The 20,295-nt window shown below is 45.7% G+C and overlaps 1 protein-coding gene across 2 annotated transcripts in view; it reads left to right on the plus strand.

The window, feature by feature from the left end:
* The window catches only part of PCOLCE (procollagen C-endopeptidase enhancer), a 234,340-nt gene that overhangs the window by 130,098 nt on the left and 83,947 nt on the right, over window positions 1–20,295 (plus strand). For both annotated transcript variants that reach the window (XM_078671253.1, XM_078671254.1), the window contains exon 2: window positions 11,919–12,027. In XM_078671253.1, coding sequence (XP_078527379.1) covers window positions 11,919–12,027 — 109 coding nt within the window. The remainder of the gene's footprint in view (window positions 1–11,918; window positions 12,028–20,295) is intronic.

A 20,295-nucleotide genomic window follows, 5' to 3' on the forward strand; every position in this document is an offset into this window, starting at 1 on the left:
AAATGCAAAATCCCCATGCATTTTCCATAGACTTTTTAAGAAGCGCTACCGCAAAAACTTCAGAATGGAATTACAACACACTTGGCAGGAAGCTAGATCTTGGTCCGCAGATTGTGCTTTTTGTCATTTGGTGTTAATCCGTTCAGTAGTTTTTGAGAAATTCAGGTTTGAATATATTTTTATATCTCCATGGTTTGGTCAGCGAGAGCCTTGTTGGAGCACCAATTTAAAAATAGAGCGTTCTGATTGGCCCAGGGATCTTTTTTTCCCTTGGGCCATCTCGCTCCCGCAGGAGTCAAACTCCTGCGGGAGCAAACCCTGTGATTGGCTGCTAGCACATTAGAAAAATGTGCTGGCAACCTTTGCAGGACTCGGGTACTTAGTCCCTATTCTCAAGTTTTAGAAAAATGATATAAGGGGGCAGTGTAGGAATACCCACCCCCTAGGCCCTATGGGGGTTTGGGGTGGGGGGAAGCCTGAGGGACATCCTGGGGCCAAAATGGAAACAAAAGATTTGAAAATGTTGTTGCAATCCAGCTGGAGTCCCGTGACATCCACAGCAAAAAAATAAAAAATGCAACTGCCCTTTTATAATACATATATGGGGAGGGAGCGCCAGGGACCCCATGCCCCAGGGCCTGCCCCCAATAATTTTTATTTTATTTTTAAATCGGGAAGGGGGCCGCGTGGCCCCCCTCCCGTGGCCTATTTCGGCCCCGGGGACCCCATCCCCCGGGGCATGGCCAACAATTTTTTTTTAATTTTTGTGGAGGGGGCTGCCCCCCTTAAGGCCCCGGGGACCCCATCCCCCGGGGCCTGCCTTTTAAAAAAAATATTTACTTCTGGCCCCTGGGACCCCATCCCCCGGGGCCTGGCCTTCCTCGTTGGGGGCCGTGGGGGGGTCCACAAGCCCCCCCCAGTCCTTGCCGGCTCCCCACATCCTGCGGGAGCCGGCATTGCTTTTCTGTATGGGGAGAAGCTAACATGCTGCTCCCCATACAGAAAAGCAATCAGCTTTGATTTTTGAAAGAGAGAGCAGGTTTCCTGCTCTCTCTTTCAAAAATCAAAGCAGTTTGCTGTGGTAGGGTGGGAGCCGCGAAGCTCCTGCCCTACCACAGCAAACAGCAGTGTCCCAGGGCTGGGCACCCCGGGACACTGTAGGAGCCGGCCCTGGGGGGTGGCGGTCCCCAGGGCCATCACAAGCTCCAGGAGTGGTGCAGCGTGGCCCCCCTCCCAACATCTACGAAGCCCCGGGGGGTGGTGGCCCCGGGGCAGTGTGGGGGGGATTGGGACCCCCCCACACTTTTTAAATCATTTTGCCCCCAAGATTTGGTCCCCCCGGGGGCTAATTTATAAAAAAGCAGACCAAGGTTTTTTGGTTTTTTTTGCGGAGTTTGCGTACCAAACTTGGACCCCGCGATTAAAAAAAAAAGAAAAATGTGGGAGGGCCCTGGGGGTCCTTGTGGGAACCCCTGAGCAGGCCTAGGGGGTTAGGGTGTTTCTACCCTTCCCCCTTTTTGAGTTTTCCACGTTTGTTTCTCTGCTTTCTTGTGCCTCGGTTCTACCAAGGCACAAGATGGCTGCCAACACTTCCTGGTTTGGAGTGTTGACAGCCAATTAGCATTCAGCTCGTGCTCGGGAAGGTACAGAGTACAGTAAACTTACAGTAAGCTCCTATAGATATACTTATGATTTGACTTATGATTTTCTCAGGAACTACTGAACGGATTTACACCATTTAACAAAAAGGGTAATCTGCGAACCGAACTCTACCTTTTTGCCAAATTTGGTGTAATTCCGTTCAGCCGTTCGGGCTGTAGCCCTGGCTAAAGGTCCTATGGAAAATTGCATGGGGAAAACACGTTTTGGGACCCCCCTTTTTTCTCGGCCCCCGCTGCACGAATCACCCCCAAACTTTCAGAGAAGGAGCCGAGCGGAGCAGACCATTTTCTTGGACAAATTTGCGAAGATTCGTCCACCGGCACCAAAGTTATTCCAAATAGAATGTTGCGAATTTCCTATGGAAACTAGGTTTTAACTATACCTACCTACTGGCGACTGCCAGTAGGAAATATATATATATATATATATATATATATATATATATATATAACAAAGCAGGAAGGGTCCTTACGGGATCGACTCCCACGTCAGGTGGCGCGTTGATCGGCGAACCCAAGAGCCGGTCTAATTTTCAATCCAAAAGTTGCGTACAAGCAAACGCGCACTCAGAGGTTTGTCTTTGCTGCAAAATTTTATTCTTTGATAGCGCTACGCGTTTCGACACAAACTTGTGTCTTGATCACACTGTAACCATCAAGTCAGTTACGGCATATTTAAATAATAAACACAAACGAGGCAACGGAGTATGTGAGTCACATGACATTGAAAATGGCAGCCATTACTGAGTAGTCAAAAAATGATAATTTGAACATAAGAGAAACATATACAAAGGATATTTGTGCCTGTTGCATCTGATTTTGTACTCTTAAATGCAGTAATTACAAAACACATCGAATAATTTGAATTAATTTCAGTATTCAAATTAATGCTATTTGGCCCCGTACATTTTGAAAGTACTAGGTAAACAAATTATTAACTGGGGTAATCGATTTCTTTATTTCGGTCTAGTGCCAGATTCCTAATAAACCATGTTTAATCGCAAAGGGCATCAAGAAACATACGTGGTAATTTAAGCAAAAACTCCTGATTAGCGAGTCATGTGACATTCATAATGGCAGCCATCTTAGACTGGGCCGATACACCTATTTGTTACAAGCCCATGTGTTGCAAACCAGTCGATACTATCCCTGTACATACAACATGCCACCTTATCAATCGTCAGCAACCACACCAATGTATTTATTTATTTATTTCAAGAGTTTTATATAGCGCTGCTGGACCCTGGAGTATCAGAGCGCTTTACAACAGAGTTAAACACAATACGAATAAATATCAGTATATGCAGAGTTAGAAAACGGGATAACAGTATTGAAGAAGGTATATGATAAGGGGGGAAACAATTAACATGGGAGAAGACGAAGAATTCTGACAGGGTGGGGGAGGGTATAAGAGTAGAGAGAGTGGACATGCTAGGTGCCCCAATATTTGTTGTGGAGAAGTAGTTTGAGTTCTTTTTTGAAAAGAGAGTAAGAGGGGTTGCAGCGAAGGTCTTTGGGGAGTGAGTTCCAGATGGTAGGAGCATTTCCAGAGAATGCACGGGATTGAGTTTTTTGACACTTTAGTCTGGGTGGGATCAGGAGAAGGGAGTCGGTGCTTCTCAGGGACCTGGTGCAGCCTGCTTTTTTTAGTTTAGTTGCAAGGTAGGCAGGGGTATTTTGATGAAGAGCTTTGTGGGTGATACAGGCAATCTTGTAAGAGGATCTACCTTCAATTGGGAGCCAATTAAGATTTTTGAGGACGGGTGATATGTGGTCAAATCTTTTACAGTCAGAGATAAGTCGGGCAGCTAGATTGAGGACAGATTTAATCGGTGCAAGATGGGATTTAGGGGTGCCGGCAAGGGTGGCGTTACCATAGTCAATCCTGGAGAGGACTAGTGATTGGACAACCATTTTGAAATCATCAGCTGGAATGAAAGGTTTGATTTTCTTGAGGTGGAGTAGGGTGAAAAGAGCGCTTTTGGCGGCATTTTTAATGTGGGGGATGAGGTTCAGGTTCTGGTCGATGCTGATGCCAAGTGATTTAACAGAGTTAGAGGTGGTGAGGGAGCAATTGAGAGCTTTGATGTCATCGATCCAGATTTGGATGGGGAGAGTACTGTTTTTGGGGGTGAAAAGAATGATTTCAGTTTTTTTGGGGTTCAGTTTGAGATGGTTTAGATGGAACCAGGCTTGTACTTTAGTAAGGGTGTCGTTGAGGTGAAGGATGTCGTTGTGGGATTTAATCTTGTAGTATAGTTGGGTATCGTCGGCGTAGAGGTGGTAACTGATTTTAGCTTGTTTGAGAATGAGGGTGAGTGGTTCCATGAAAAGGTTGAAAAGGGTTGGGGAGAGGATGGATCCTTGAGGGACCCCGAGTGAGACAGGTTGAGGATTAGAAAGGAAGTGGCTAAGCTTGATTTGTTGTGATCTATTTTGAAGGAATGAGCAAAACCATTTGTGAACAGTGCCTTCCACACCAAATCGATCTTTGAGGGTGTTTAAAAGGGTGGGATGATGGACAGTATCAAATGCCGCAGAGAGGTCAAGGAGGATCAGTAGTGAGGATTCACCATTGTCTAGGGAGCGATGAATGTCATCTGTGATATTTAACAAAGCAGTTTCAGTACTGCAACCTCTTCTGAATCCTGATTGAAAAACATCAAGGAGATTGAAGTCTAGGATATGGTTCAAAAGTTGTGATAGGACACATTTTTCTAGGGCTTTAGAGAGGACAGGAAGGTTAGAGATAGGGCGTAGGTTGCTAAGGTCATTAAGGTCGGCAGAGGTGTTTTTCAAGATGGGAGAGATTTGACCAAGCTGAAGGGAGGCTGGGACGCAGCCAGTGGCAAGGGAGGAGTTGATGATATTGGTCCAGAAAGTAGCAATGGTAGTTTTGAGGTCTTGGACCAAATGGGCGGGAAGAGGATCTTTAGAATGGGAGGAAGGTTTGAGTTTAATCATGATGTTAATGATCGATGACACAGAAACTGGACTGAATTCACTCCAGGAGGCATTATTTTTAGTTATGAGTCGATTAGGAGAGAGGTCTGAATGCGCGAGAGCAGGAAGGGTAAGAGATGGGTCGGGGAGAGTGGGAAGAGTTGACGAAAGAGATAAAGGGGTGTTGGGGAGGGAGTGTTGAGTATGGGAGGGTTGGAGAGAGGGGGGAGGGAGGAGAAGCATAGTTCTATCTTGTTGACTTTGTTGCTAAAAAAGCTGGTGATTTCTTCACATTTGTCAATAGAGGCTGATATTTTAGGAGGGCCAGTGGAGGTTTGTTTTTTAACAATGCTAAAGAGTTCTCTAGGTCTGTTTTTAGATTGGTCAAGTTGTGACCGGAGAAAGGAGGCTTTTTTATTGTAGATGTGTTTTTTGTATTGGACTCTGGCAATTCTGAGGAGGGTAAGATTGTCATCGGTGGGCTGATTTCGCCAAACACGTTCAGATTGTCTTAGGGATCGTCTTTCATTATTAAGTTCGGAGTTGAACCAGGATTTGGGAGGGTTATTTTTTTGCTGTTTGAGTTTAATTGGGGCAATTTCGTCAAGGGCTTGGAGAATAGAGTTATTATAATGGTTGGTTAGGTCATTGGTGTTGTCAGAGAGAGGGGGGCGAAGTAGGCAGGTTTTGATTGTGGATTCTAGGTCAGCAAGAGGGATTAGGTGAAGGTTGCGTGTGGGTTTTTTGGGTAGGGTGTTGATGGGCGCGGAGTTATTCATGGGTCTCTTCACATCAAAGAGGACAAGGTAATGGTCAGACCAGTCGATGGGTATTATGCTAGAGAGGGAGGCAAGATCAATGCTAGTTATAATAGCATCTAGGGTGGAACCTTTATTGTGAGTGGGGGAATGGCAGAGTTGGGTCATGTTGGTGATTTCCATGGTATTCTTAAAGGTGATGATAGCAGGGTCATCAATTTTGTTCCAGTGGACATTGTAGTCTCCCAGGAAGATATTCTTAGAGTGTCATAGAGAGGATTGGATAATTAGGTCGGACATCTCTTCAGTAAAAGAGGTACAATTTCCAGGGGGGTGGTAGATGGTATGCAGCCGAGTGGTGGGGGAGTCGTGAGTAAAGAGATCTGCGCATAGGTATTCAAAGGATGTAGGGTCTTGAGATTCGACAAGCGTGATGTTAAGTTCCAATGGTCTTGAGATTGTTCTAATGACGTGATTTAATCTATTAGTCATTCTAGTCAAGTGACCATAAAGTGACGATCTGAAACATGTATGTAATTACTGTTTCTTATTATGAGCAAAAAAAACTGTATTACTTGAAAATTTTATAAAACAGAGACATGCCCAAGACCAAAAATAATAATCAAACCCTTCCAACCTTGTATTTTCACTCGGACTAGTGCCCTGCTACTATGGCGGTTCCTATGGATACCAAAGGAGTTGCCAATCATTACCGCTCAACTCTGTAATAATTTCTCATATTACATCTCATGTATTCTTGCCACCTCTGAGTATGTATTAAATTGTCAAAGTCCAAGATGTTCCCTATACTACTACTATCCGGAAAACATTCCACATAGATGGCCTCACATCAAATGTCCATATTGTCCATGCAATCACCGTCGCATGACTGAAAAAAGTGCAAAAAGGGAAGTTTCTTATCTTTATAAGGTGAAGCAGTGTCTTCTATCCAAATGAAGAAAAAGGTAGGGAACCAGTGAAGTGCACAAAAAAGTGAAGTGTCCCTTGCTTTCCTCCTGCAAGAAACATAAGCGGTGCTAAGCGGACTGTACGCTCCGGTGGTGCGAGACGTATCCGGCCGCTCTACGCGCTGCAGCCTTTCCACATCAGCAGTTCGGTGAGGGGGAGAAGCGAGGTGCGGTGTCCTTCCTTTATGTTGCGGGCTACGGTTCGTGAGGGCCACAAAGTCGCGTTGTTCGGGCCGGACGAGTCCTTCCTTTACGTTGCGAGCTATGGCTCGTGGGGGCCACAAAGTCACAGTGTTCGGGGCGGACAGCTTAGCACACTTCTCTTTGCTTCAGCGCTACGGGGAGAACAGTGTTTTTCAGCAGCTCCTCTCAAGGCGGGTGAAGTCCACTGGTACTGGGACTTCGTTCAGGGGGCAAGCTTACTCACAAGCCCTTGGAGATCTTTTAAGCACAAGTTTTGGAATAAAGTCTTTGTAGTCTTTTCCTCGCCTCCAGCAGCAAGGCAACCACTGCAGGCCAATCCCCCAGGACAGGGTCAGTACTCCTCCTTCAGCTTTCCCTGTTCCTTCTCCTCAGGCAGAGGTCTCTTCTTGTCAAGCAGGATCTGATCTCTTGGGCTCAGGGTCCCAATACTTATACTGCACTTCTTTTGTTCTTTCAGGCCATCGGGCCTTTGCTCAGTTCAGACCAGTTCTGGAGTACTTTGTTTATAGGACTCTGGCTTGTCTTTTCAGTGTGCAGGGCAGAGACATCAGACGCTCCACAGGAGGTGGAGCCAGTATTGTGGTGGCAGAGCACAGCCCTATTCAGAGTCCAGGTGCACTCCTCCCACCCATCTGGATGTAATCTTCGTATTCACCACCTGGCAGCCCTAGCCTGTTTCCTGGAATTCCCCAGCCCTGTCACTCACAGAAACCAGACAGCAGATACACATCCTAGCAGATGCGGGCTGAAAAGGTCAGGCAAGCAAATACCAACTTTCTAAAAGTGGTATTTGCAAACACAGAATATTAAAATAAACTTTACTAAAATATGTATTTTATTATTCTGAGTTCAGGCATACTAAACTCGAATTTCTACCATGTTCCCTGACTCTGTTAGGATCATAGAATGTAACAATTCTAACAGTCCATTCTGGCCTATGGGGACAGGTAGCCTTGCAATAGTGAAAAACGAAAATGGCTGTAATTCACTATTAGGACATGCCACACACATCAGGGCTTGTCCTACCTTATCCTTACAATGAACCCTGCCCTTGGGCATACCATAGGGGTGACTCACATGAAGTAAAGGGAAGGTTTAGGGACTGGGAAGTGGGTGCACTTGCCCAGTCAGCATGACAGTACCAGACTGCACGCAGGCTCTGCAATGGCAGACCTTAGACACATTTTACAAGGCCGCTTCTGTGGGTGGCACAACCAGTGCGGCAAGCCCACTAGCAGCATTTAGATTTACAAGCCCTGGGTACTCCTGGTGCACTGTTCTAGGGTCTGAAAGTAAACCAAATAAGTCAAACATGGAATCCAATCAACATATATATTTTACACAGGGAGCACTTGCACTGTGGAACTGGTTGGCAGTGGCACAGTGCTCTGAGCAGCTAACACCAGAAAAACACATGAAGGCAACAGCAACAAAAATGGAAGGGAGACCCACGCCAATGGTGCCAATGGTGCCAGGTCTAACAGTTTCTTTACTTGGACTGGTCGGGAGCGGCCAACTGTATAGACGGCATATCTAACTTTATCAGAACGTTCATGGGCTGTTACAGGACTTGAGGTCATCAATCTAAAATTGAAGTACGACTAGGTTGGACATAGTCAACCCAACCAAAACATTAAGAACGTGGAACATTCTGCAAATGAATGATTCTTCGACTATACGCATTATTTCTTAAGACAATTTTCGTAACTTTTGACCAATCTACTGGAGTGCTTTGGTACTATGGTCTCTCATATATATATATTTGCACAATAAACATTTGTGCTATTCACTTGGTGTGCAGCATTTATCATTGTGGATTGCTAGAATGGTTCCTGGTCTTATATATATATACATACTAATATACATATACATGTACATACTAATATGTGCTCAAATTAAACCCATTAATTATCTATCTAGAGAATGTTTTCCTTAGTCACGTCACGTGTGATCCGTTACTCGACAAAGCTAAATGTCCTTTACGCTTCTTTAGCACTGCAGCACGGACTGGCACACTTGTCCGGCCTCACAAGTGGCCTTTATTCTTGTTTATTTACATAGGTAGCCTCCATGGTATGCTCTTAAGCACTTTAGCGCCTGGAGAGGGGCTTCCACCACTATACTAGAACCTTGGAGTAAAGTAGGCCTGCTGAAGAAAACAGAAGAGGGAGAACCGTATTTCCAGTGCAACCGTCCTTGACAAGACATTTTATTTTTGGGATTGCAGCTTCCTCTGCATGAGAAAGACAAAGGGGCATATTACCAACAAGTAGCGATATTTATAACTAAATAGGCTTAGCGATGATTTTTTTATCGCTGAGCATCGCCGGAATTTATCGCTGAGATAACGTGCTATTAGCAACGTTTATCTCCAAAGCGATAAATTTTCCGGCAATAGCGGCGAAATGCGTGAATATCGCTGAGAATACAGCGATATTCACGCATTAGCGACGAAATGCTCTTAGCCATGTTATCCACCTCACATTGGATAACATGGCTAAGAACTGGTCTGAGCAAGCGTTATTTTTTGGAGATATTCGCGCTTAGCGCGAATATTTCCAACGCTACGCCTGTGTTGGTAATAGGCGGTAGCTAACAGGTTGGGTACGCCCACTTTCCATGTCATTAGCGATAAATATTGCTGACATGCAAAGCGGGCCCCAAACCGCTCGCTATCGCCTACAAGCTGTCGCTAACTGCTGTTAGCGACAGCTTGCTAATAGGGCGATAGAATTATCGCCGCTTAGCGACCGAAAACGGCCGCTAAAGCGGCAATAATTCACTATCGCCACCCTTGATAATATGCCCCAATATTTTTACAACTAAAGACTCTTTAAAACCCAGGTGGCTCTGCAGACCCTGAGGGTTTGGGACACAACAATACGGCTTGGTGTCGAAGCCACTATCGACTCTAGCATCAGAAGACTTTCTAAAAATGCCTTCAGTGCTATAGAGTACTTTCAATGGCAAATATTGCGACCATTTTTTATTTTTCTAAATCAGTCCATTTCAATTATTACACTTACCAACAAGCTCTCCTTTTTTGTACAACGCGTGTATGCACACTTTGGTGTGCAAACACGCGTTTTACCAAAATCTCAGGGGCATATTAGCAAGAACCTCGTTAAAATTATCGCCAGGAAACTGCCGCTAAAACGGCGATAATGGGCTTGCTAATATGCGTTATAGAATTCCAATAGAAGCCCAGCTTAGATGTCCTGCACATCTAACCTGGGCTTCTATTGGAATTCTATAACGCATATTAGCAAGCCCATTATCCCCGTTTTAGCGAAACTGACGTGAAAACAGCGATAATGTTAACGATGTTCTTGCTAATATCCCCCTAAGTTTTTTATTTGATTTGCTTAATTTTTGGTCTCTTTCTCACTTTACTCTTATATCGCTGATTACCCTGACTGTGAGCAAATCCAGTTTAAGATGAAAAAGAAAGAGCCAGTAACTTCCAAAAGAACATGCTGGAATGAAGAACAGCTGGCGCGGTGACGTGTGCAGCATCTTGAAGCGTGGGCTCGTCCCCAATGTGTGCACAGATCTGGAATTGTTACTTCACAACCGAGCGCTGGCGGCATCTTGGATGTGTTCCTTTAAACTGCTGCCATTAATCCCAGCCTAATGATTGGTTCCACATACTGGACCATGACAACCTCTGTCTCATCATCTTGAAATGCCTAAAATGTGCTTCAAACTACAAAGCTATTGGTGAAATGATGTATGAACATCTCTCAGAGGCTTGCTGAGTCATGAGAGTTCAAGAGCAGTGGTCCATTTGGTTCCACGTGTGCTGCTAGCCTGTAAGCGGTATATTTGGTTCCACGTGTGCTGCTAGCCTGTAAGTCATACATTTGCTTCTGCGTTTGCTGCTAGCCTGTAAGTGGTTCATTTGGTTCCACGTGTGCTGCTAGCCTGTAAGTGGTTCATTTGGTTCCACGTGTGCTGCTAACCTGTAAGTCGTACATTTGCTTCTGCGTGTGCTGCTAGCCTGTGAGTGGTTCATTTGGTTCCACGTGTGCTGCTAACCTGTAAGTCGTACATTTGCTTCTACGTGTGCTGCTAGCCTGTAAGTGGTATATTTGCTTCCGCGTGTGTTGCTAGTCTGTAAGTGGTATATTTGGGTCCGCGTGTACTGCTAGCCTGTAAGTGGTATATTTGCGCCGCGTGTGCTGCTAGCCTGTAAGTGGTATATTTGGTTCCGCGTGTGCTGCTAGTCTGTAAGTGGTATATTTGGTTCCGCGTGTGCTGCTAGTCTGTAAGTGGTATATTTGGGTCCGCGTGTGCTGCTAGCCTGTAAGTGGTATATTTGGTTCCGCGTGTGCTGCTAGCCTGTAAGCGGTATATTTGGTTCCGCGTGTGCTGCTAGTCTGTAAGCGGTATATTTGGTTCCGCGTGTGCTGCTAGTCTGTAAGTGGTATATTTGGTTCCGCGTGTGCTGCTAGCCTGTAAGTGGTATATTTGATTCCGCGTGTGCTGTAGTCTGTAAGTGGTATATTTGGTTCCGCGTGTGCTGCTAGTCTGTAAGCGGTATATTTGGTTCCGCGTGTGCTGCTAGCCTGTAAGTGGTATATTTGGGTCCACGTGTGCTGCTAGCCTGTAAGTGGTATATTTGGTTCCGCGTGTGCTGCTAGCCTGTAAGCGGTATATTTGGTTCCACGTGTGCTGCTAGTCTGTAAGTGGTATATTTGGTTCCGCGTGTGCTGCTAGTCTGTAAGTGGTATATTTGGTTCCACGTGTGCTGCTAGCCTGTAAGGCGTATATTTGGTTCCACGTGTGCTGCTAGCCTGTAAGTCATACATTTGCTTCTGCGTTTGCTGCTAGCCTGTAAGTGGTTCATTTGGTTCCACGTGTGCTGCTAGCCTGTAAGTGGTTCATTTGGTTCCACGTGTGCTGCTAACCTGTAAGTCGTACATTTGCTTCTGCGTGTGCTGCTAGCCTGTGAGTGGTTCATTTGGTTCTACGTGTGCTGCTAACCTGTAAGTCGTACATTTGGTTCCGTGTGTGTTGCTAGCCTGTAAGTGGTATATTTGCTTCCGCGTGTGTTGCTAGTCTGTAAGTGGTATATTTGGGTCTGCGTGTGCTGCTAGCCTGTAAGTGGTATATTTGGGTCCGCGTGTGCTGCTAGCCTGTAAGTGGTATATTTGGTTCCGCGTGTGCTGCTAGTCTGTAAGAGGTATATTTGGTTCCGCGTGTGCTGCTAGTCTGTAAGTGGTATATTTGGGTCCGCGTGTGCTGCTAGCCTGTAAGCGGTATATTTGGTTCCACGTGTGCTGCTAGTCTGTAAGTGGTATATTTGGTTCCATGCATGAACTGTGAATGGTACACCCAGTTCCGTGTGATCAGCCCATGACCGCATCCTTCTTGTTTTTCAGGCCTATCTTCCTCTGCGGAGGGGAGCACACCGGTGATTCGGGGTACATCGCCAGCGAAGGGTTCCCGAGCCACTACCCCTCAAACAAGAAATGCACCTGGACCATCACGGTATGACCTCTTGCTGACCCCAGTCTGAGCTGCCAGCACTGCCTCATGCACTACAGTGCAGTCTTTTGCAACCTCAGTGCTGCCTCATGCACTTCTGTGCAGTCCCACTTGAAGTGCCTGAGCGCTGTGTGAAGTGCATGAGCGCTGTGTCGTACAGTTCAGCCCCTCCTCATACCTTTCCATGCAGTCTCACTTGAAGTGCATGAGCGCTGTGTCGTACAGTTCAGCCCCTCCTCGTACATTTCCATGCAGTCCCACTTGAAGTGCAAAAGCGCTGTGTCGTATACTTCTGCGCCTCCTCATACATTTCAGTGCAGTCTCACTCGAAGTGTTTGAGCGCTGTCGCACACTTCAGCCCCTCCTCATATCATACATTTCCATGCAGTCTCACTTGAAGTGCATGAGTGCTTCATAGAACACAGCAGATCCTCCTCATACATTTCCATGCAGTCTCACTTGAAGTGCATGAGTGCTGCTTCGTACACTTCACGCTCTCCTCGTACATTTCCACGCAGTCTTACTCGAAATTCATTAGTGCTGTGTTGTACACTTCAGCCCCTCCTCGTACATTTCCATGCAGTCTCAGTTGAAGTGAATTAGCGTTGTGTTACACTTCTGCCCCTCCTCATACATTTCCATGCAGTCTCATTTGAAGTGCATGAGTGCTGCATCGAACACAGCAGATGTTCCTCATACATTCCCATGCAGTCTCACCTGAAGTGCATGAGTGCTACATCAAACAGCAGATTCTCCTCATACATTTCCATGCCGTCTCACTTGAAGTGAATGAGCGCTGTGTCGCACACTTCAGCCCCTCCTCATACATTTCCATGCAGTCTCACTTGAAGTACCTGAGTGCAATCGTACACTTCAGGCCCTCCTCATACATTTCCATGCAGTCTCACTTGAAGTACATGAGTACTACATCAAACACAGCATATTCTCCTCAAACATTTCCATGCCGTCTCACTTGAAGTACATGAGCACTGCATCGAACACAGCAGATCCTCCTCATACATTTCCATGCAGTCTCACTTGAAGTACGAGTGCTGCATCGAACACAGCAGATCCTCCTCATACATTTCCATGCGGTCTCACTTGAAATGCATGAGCGCTGCATCGAACACAGCAGATCCTCCTCATACATTTCCATGCCGTCTCACTTGAAATGCATGAGCGCTGCATCGAACACAGCAGATGTTCCTCATACATTCCCATGCAGTCTCACTTGAAGTGCATGAGCGCTGCTTCGAACACAGCCGATCCTCCTCATACATTTCCATGCCATCTCACTTGAAGTGCATGAGCGTTGCATCGAACACTGCAGATCCTCCTCATACATTTCCATGCCATCTCACTTGAAGTGCATGAGCGCTGCATCGAACACAGCAGATGTTCCTCATACATTGCCATGCAGTCTCACTTGAAGTGCATGAGCGCTGCTTCGAACACAGCCGATCATCCTCATACATTTCCATGCCGTCTCACTTGAAGTGCATGAGCGCTGCATTGAACACAGTAGATCCTCCTTATACATTTCCATGCCGTCTCACTTGAAGTACGAGTGCTGCATCGAACACAGCAGATCCTCCTCATACATTTCCATGCCGTCTCACTTGAAGTGCATGAGCGTTGCATCGAACACAGCAGATCCTCCTCATACATTTCCATGCCTTCTCACTTGAAGTGCATGGGCGCTGCATCGAACACAGCAGATCCTCCTCATACATTCCCATGCAGTCTCACTTGAAGTGCATGAGTGCTACATCAAACAGCAGATCCTCCTCATACATATTTCCAAGCCGTCTCACTTGAAATGCATGAGAGCTGCTTTGAATACAGCAGATCTTCCTCATACATTTCCATGCAGTCTCACTTGAAGTGCTTGAGCGCTGTGTCGCACACTTCAGCCCCATCTCATACATTGCCATGCAGTCTCACTTGAAGTACCTGAGTGCAATCGTACACTTCAGGCCCTCCTCATACATTTCCATGCAGTCTCACTTAAAGTACATGAGTGCTACATCAAACAGCAGATTCTCCTCATACATTTCCATGCCGTCTCACTTGAAGTGCATGAGCGCTGTGTCGCACACTTCAGCCCCTCCTCAAACATTTCCATGCAGTCTCACTTGAAGTACCTGAGTGCAATCGTACACTTCAGGCCCTCCTCATACATTTCCATGCAGTCTCACTTGAAGTACATGAGTACTACATCAAACACAGCATATTCTCCTCATACATTTCCATGCCGTCTCACTTGAAGTACATGAGCACTGCATCGAACACAGCAGATCCTCCTCGTACATTTCCATGCAGTCTCACTTGAAGTACGAGTGCTGCATCGAACACAGCAGATCCTCCTCATACATTTCTATTCCGTCTCACTTGAAGTGCATGAGCGCTGCATTGAACACAGTAGATCCTCTTCATACATTTCCATGCAGTCTCACTTGAAGTACGAGTGCTGCATCGAACACAGCGGATCCTCCTCATACATTTCCATGCCGTCTCACTTGAAGTGCATGAGCGTTGCATCGAACACAGCAGATCCTCCTCATACATATTTCCATGCAGTCTCACGTGAAGTACGAGTGCTGCATCGAACACAGCAGATACTCCTCATACATTTCCATGCCGTCTCACTTGAAATGCATGAGCGCTGCATCTAACACAGCAGATGTTCCTCATACATTCCCATGCAGTCTCACTTGAAGTGCATGCGTGCTGCATCATACTTTTCAAGCCCTTCTCATACATTTCCATGCAGTCTCACTTGAAGTGTATGAGCGCTGCTGCGAACACAGTCGATCCTTCTCATACATTCCTATGCAGTGTCACTTGAAGTGCATGAGCACTGCTTCGAAAACAGCCGATCCTCCTCATACATTCTTATGCAGTCTCACTTGAAGTGCATGAGCGCTGCTTCGAACACAGCCGATCCTCCTCATACATTTCCATGCAGTCTCACTTGAACTACGAGTGCTGCATCGAACACAGCAGATGTTCCTCATACATTCCCATGCAGTCTCACTTGAAGTGCATGCGTGCTGCATCGTACTTTTCAAGCCCTTCTCATACATTTCCATGCAGTCTCACTTGAAGTACGAGTGCTGCATCGAACACAGCAGATCCTCCTCATACATTTCCATGCCGTCTCACTTGAAATGCATGAGCGCTGCTTCCAACACAGCCGATCCTCCTCATACATTCCCATGCAGTCTCACTTGAAGTGCATGAGCGCTGCTTCGAACACAGCCGATCCTCCTCATACATTTCCATGCAGTCTCACTTGAAGTATGAGTGCTGCATCGAACACAGCAGATCCTCCTCATACATTTCCATGCGGTCTCACTTGAAATGCATGAGCGCTGCATCGAACACAGCAGATGTTCCTCATACATTCCCATGCAGTCTCACTTGAAGTGCATGAGCGCTGCTTCGAACACAGCCGATCCTCCTCATACATTTCCATGAAGTACGAGTGCTGCATCGAACACAACAGATCCTCCTCATACATTTCCATGCGGTCTCACTTGAAATGCATGAGCGCTGCATCGAACACAGCAGATGTTCCTCATACATTCCCATGCAGTCTCACTTGAAGTGCATGAGCGCTGCTTCGAACACAGCCGATCTTCCTCATACATTTCCATGAAGTACGAGTGCTGCATCAAACACAGCAGATCCTCCTCATACATTTCCATGCCGTCTCACTTGAAATGCATGAGCGCTGCTTTGAATACCGCAGATCTTCCTCATACATTTCCATGCAGTCTCACTTGAAGTGCTTGAGCGCTGTGTCGCACACGTCAGCCCCATCTCATACATTGCCATGCAGTCTCACTTGAAGTACCTGAGTGCAATCGTACACTTCAGGCCCTCCTCATACATTTCCATGCAGTCTCACTTAAAGTACATGAGTGCTACATCAAACAGCAGATTCTCCTCATACATTTCCATGCCATCTCACTTGAAGTGCATGAGCGCTGTGTCGCACACTTCAGCCCCTCCTCATACATTTCCATGCAGTCTCACTTGAAGTACCTGAGTGCAATCGTACACTTCAGGCCCTCCTCATACATTTCCATGCAGTCTCACTTGAAGTAGATGAGTACTACATCAAACACAGCATATTCTCCTCATACATTTCCATGCCGTCTCACTTGAAGTACATGAGCACTGCATCGAACACAGCAGATCCTCCTCGTAAATTTCCATGCAGTCTCACTTGAAGTACGAGTGCTGCATCGAACACAGCAGATCCTCCTCATACATTTCTATGCCGTCTCACTTGAAGTGCATGAGCCCTGCATTGAACACAGTAGATCCTCCTCATACATTTCCATGCAGTCTCACTTGAAGTACGAGTGCTGCATCGAACACAGCGGATCCTCCTCATACATTTCCATGCCGTCTCACTTGAAGTGCATGAGCGTTGCATCGAACACAGCAGATCCTCCTCATACATATTTCCATGCAGTCTCACATGAAGTACGAGTGCTGCATCGAACACAGCAGATACTCCTCATACATTTCCATGCCATCTCACTTGAAATGCATGAGCGCTGCATCGAACACAGCAGATGTTCCTCATACATTCCCATGCAGTCTCACTTGAAGTGCATGCATGCTGCATCGTACTTTTCAAGCCCTTCTCATACATTTCCATGCAGTCTCACTTGAAGTGTATGAGCGCTGCTGCGAACACAGTCGATCCTTCTCATACATTCCCATGCAGTCTCACTTGAAGTGCATGAGCGCTGCTTCGAAAACAGCCGATCCTCCTCATACATTCTTATGCAGTCTCACTTGAAGTGCATGAGCGCTGCTTCGAACACAGCCGATCCTCCTCATACATTTCCATGCAGTCTCACTTGAACTACGAGTGCTACATCGAACACAGCAGATGTTCCTCATACATTCCCATGCAGTCTCACTTGAAGTGCATGCGTGCTGCATCGTACTTTTCAAGCCCTTCTCATACATTTCCATGCAGTCTCACTTGAAGTACGAGTGCTGCATCGAACACAGCAGATCCTCCTCATACATTTCCATGCCGTCTCACTTGAAATGCATGAGCGCTGCTTCCAACACAGCCGATCCTCCTCATACATTCCCATGCAGTCTCACTTGAAGTGCATGAGCGCTGCTTCGAACACAGCCGATCCTCCTCATACATTTCCATGCAGTCTCACTTGAAGTACAAGTGCTGCATCGAACACAGCAGATCCTCCTCATACATTTCCATGCCATCTCACTTGAAGTGCATGAGTGCTGCATCAAACACAGCAGATCCTCCTCATACATTTCCATGCGGTCTCACTTGAAATGCATGAGCGCTGCATCGAACACAGCAGATGTTCCTCATACATTCCCATGCAGTCTCACTTGAAGTGCATGAGCGCTGCTTCGAACACAGCCGATCCTCCTCATACATTTCCATGAAGTACGAGTGCTGCATCGAACACAGCAGATCCTCCTCATACATTTCCATGCGGTCTCACTTGAAATGCATGAGCGCTGCATCGAACACAGCAGATGTTCCTCATACATTCCCATGCAGTCTCACTTGAAGTGCATGAGCGCTGCTTCGAACACAGCCGATCCTCCTCATACATTTCCATGAAGTACGAGTGCTGCATCGAACACAGCAGATCCCCCTCATACATTCCCATGCAGTCTCACTTGAAGTGCATGAGCGCTGCTTCGAACACAGCCGATCCTCCTCATACATTTCCATGAAGTACGAGTGCTGCATCGAACACAGCAGATCCTCCTCATACATTTCCATGCAGTCTCACTTGAAGTGCATGAGCGCTGCTTCGTACTCTTCAGGCCTTTCTCATACATTTCCATGCAGTCTCTCTCGTGCCCCCGGGGCTGCCTCACTCGTTCATTATTCATGAGCCGGTAACCCTAGCAGTGCTTTATCCCGCACCACAATGGACAAGAAGTGAATTGCATGGGCATGAGAGGGTGCAAGTGCGTATGAGTGCAGCCGCCAGGGTGGGGCCAGAAGTGTTCTGTATGCGGCAAGCTAAACCTTTAAGATCTCACCTCTTACTACGTATCATTAAAATGTAATTATTTGTGGTTATCTCTATGTAGGATGCCTTTTTTCACTAATAATATCTATTTCCGGTATGCCTGATAATTTGTAATATTCCATTCATTATTTCCTCCTCTATATCTTTTCCCTCCTTCCTTTCTTCTTTTTTCCATCTTCCTTTCTCTCCCCTTATATTATAAGACATAAAGTGTGCCATTACAACTATTACCTTCTCCTTTGTAGGCTGTATAATGCAGTATTTTTAATACAGGTCAATGATCAGACATTATGTATTTTCCTGCATTACTGTGCTTATATTACCCTCGTTGTCAGTTATTAGACATGTTTTATTAAGATGTATTGTATTGTAATTGCTTTTATATAGCGCTTACTACACCTGACGAGGTGTTGCAGCGTCTTTTTACGAGTAGCACGCTACTCTGGAACCCAAGAAGGATTAGTGTTGGATTAGTATAGTGAATGTACCTTTTTTTATGTAACCATTGCAATAAAGCTTTCTTAAACTTAAAAAAAAAACTTTAAGATCTGCCATTAACACGACAATAAGGGTCACTTCACCAAGTTCAAGGGATATAAGATATAAGAATAGGTCAAGGTCAGAGGTAGAAAAATAAGAACAAGAAAGATGAAAACAGCCAAACACAAGGGTGAGGAGCTGATTTCAGGCCTTCAAGAGACAGCCCTATCGAGCACTGGTGATGAAGTCAACATCATGGCTGCAGAAGAAATACACACACTACGCCTCCCGCTGTGCCTCTGTGTGACCAACACATAGATCTATGCGTAAGGTGAGGCGACACGCGTCCCCCTCAGAGGCACATTACCGCGTCCCATGCTAGCGAGGCGACATCGCGACATCACTCACGGGCTTCGTTACGGAAGCAGGTACCAGTACCCGTCTGCATCACAGCTTCAATGCTCCAACTGATGCCGTTCAGACTCAGCATAGGCTGGTGCAAGACTCTGGAAATTCAAAAGAGTTGCATTCAACAACTACACCTTGACACCTGCAAGCAACTAGTAACACTTCTGATGGGTTTTGTGGCATTTCTTCAGATTAGGTCCCGAGAGTTAGGGCCATATGTATCAAGCAAATTCGCATTCGCAAAGGCCGAAATTTGCTAAATAGTATGTATTAAGCAAAATCTGGTGTAAAATAAGGAATCGCAAAATTTGCGATTCCTTAAATGCAATGTATGAAGCTTAAAAAATTAGCAAAATGTCCTTAAGGACTCGCAAATTACCAAAGTTGCAAATTCCTTGAGAAATGCTAATTTTTTCAGTTTTCAAAGTGCCATGTGACGCACATACATGCCCTCAGGGCATGTATGTGCGCCACATGTGCATCCATGCATATTTCAGGGGTGCAACAGGGTGTCCTTTGGACACCCCTGCACGCTTGAAATTATTCTCAATTTGCGATTAGCAAATTGCGAATCGCAAATTGAGAATAACTACCCATTCATTCCTATGGGCCCCCTGGCCCATAGAAATGAATGGGAAGTATTCCTTAATTGCGATTCGCAATTTGCTAATCGCAATTAAGGAATTTTAAGAAATCGCAAAAAAAATTCGATTTTGTACATATATACCTATTTGCGATTCTCAAATAGCGATTTCTTAAAAATCGCTATTTGAGAATTGCAAATCAGGTTGATGATACATATGGCCCTTAGTCCTGTAAGACTCATAGGAGTATTTTTGGACTTCAGACTTCTTTTCATCACCCACAGACATACTCAAGATTTCACGCTAGGAGTGCACTTTATGATTTTATCAAAATCCTAACCTACTGCACACAATACTGTAAAAACAGACAAGACATTGTCAAGAACGAATTTGGTAAACAAACGCAAAAAGTAACAAGCATTTGCAATGCAATAGGTCTCGCATTATGAAAGTTTGAGCTATTGGTCTTGTAAATGACGATTTTTTTATTTATGTGTTGATTTTGAAAATAGCTAAATTAATAGCTTTGTCATTTTCAATGCCAATAGTTATAACTTTCGCACATGTGACGACTATAGCATTTGTAATGCAACATGTTTTGTATTTACGTGACTTAGATGTATTGATATTACAAGTAATGAGTGATGCTGTAGTGGTGCTGAGTGATGCTGTGGTGGTGCTGAGTGATGCTGTGGTGGTGCTGAGTGATGCTGTGGTGGTGCTGCTGAGTTCTCTCTGCAACTGCA

The sequence above is a fragment of the Lissotriton helveticus genome, chromosome 12 (genome assembly GCF_964261635.1).
Source record: "Lissotriton helveticus chromosome 12, aLisHel1.1, whole genome shotgun sequence".
In the NCBI taxonomy this organism is placed as follows: domain Eukaryota; kingdom Metazoa; phylum Chordata; class Amphibia; order Caudata; family Salamandridae; genus Lissotriton; species Lissotriton helveticus.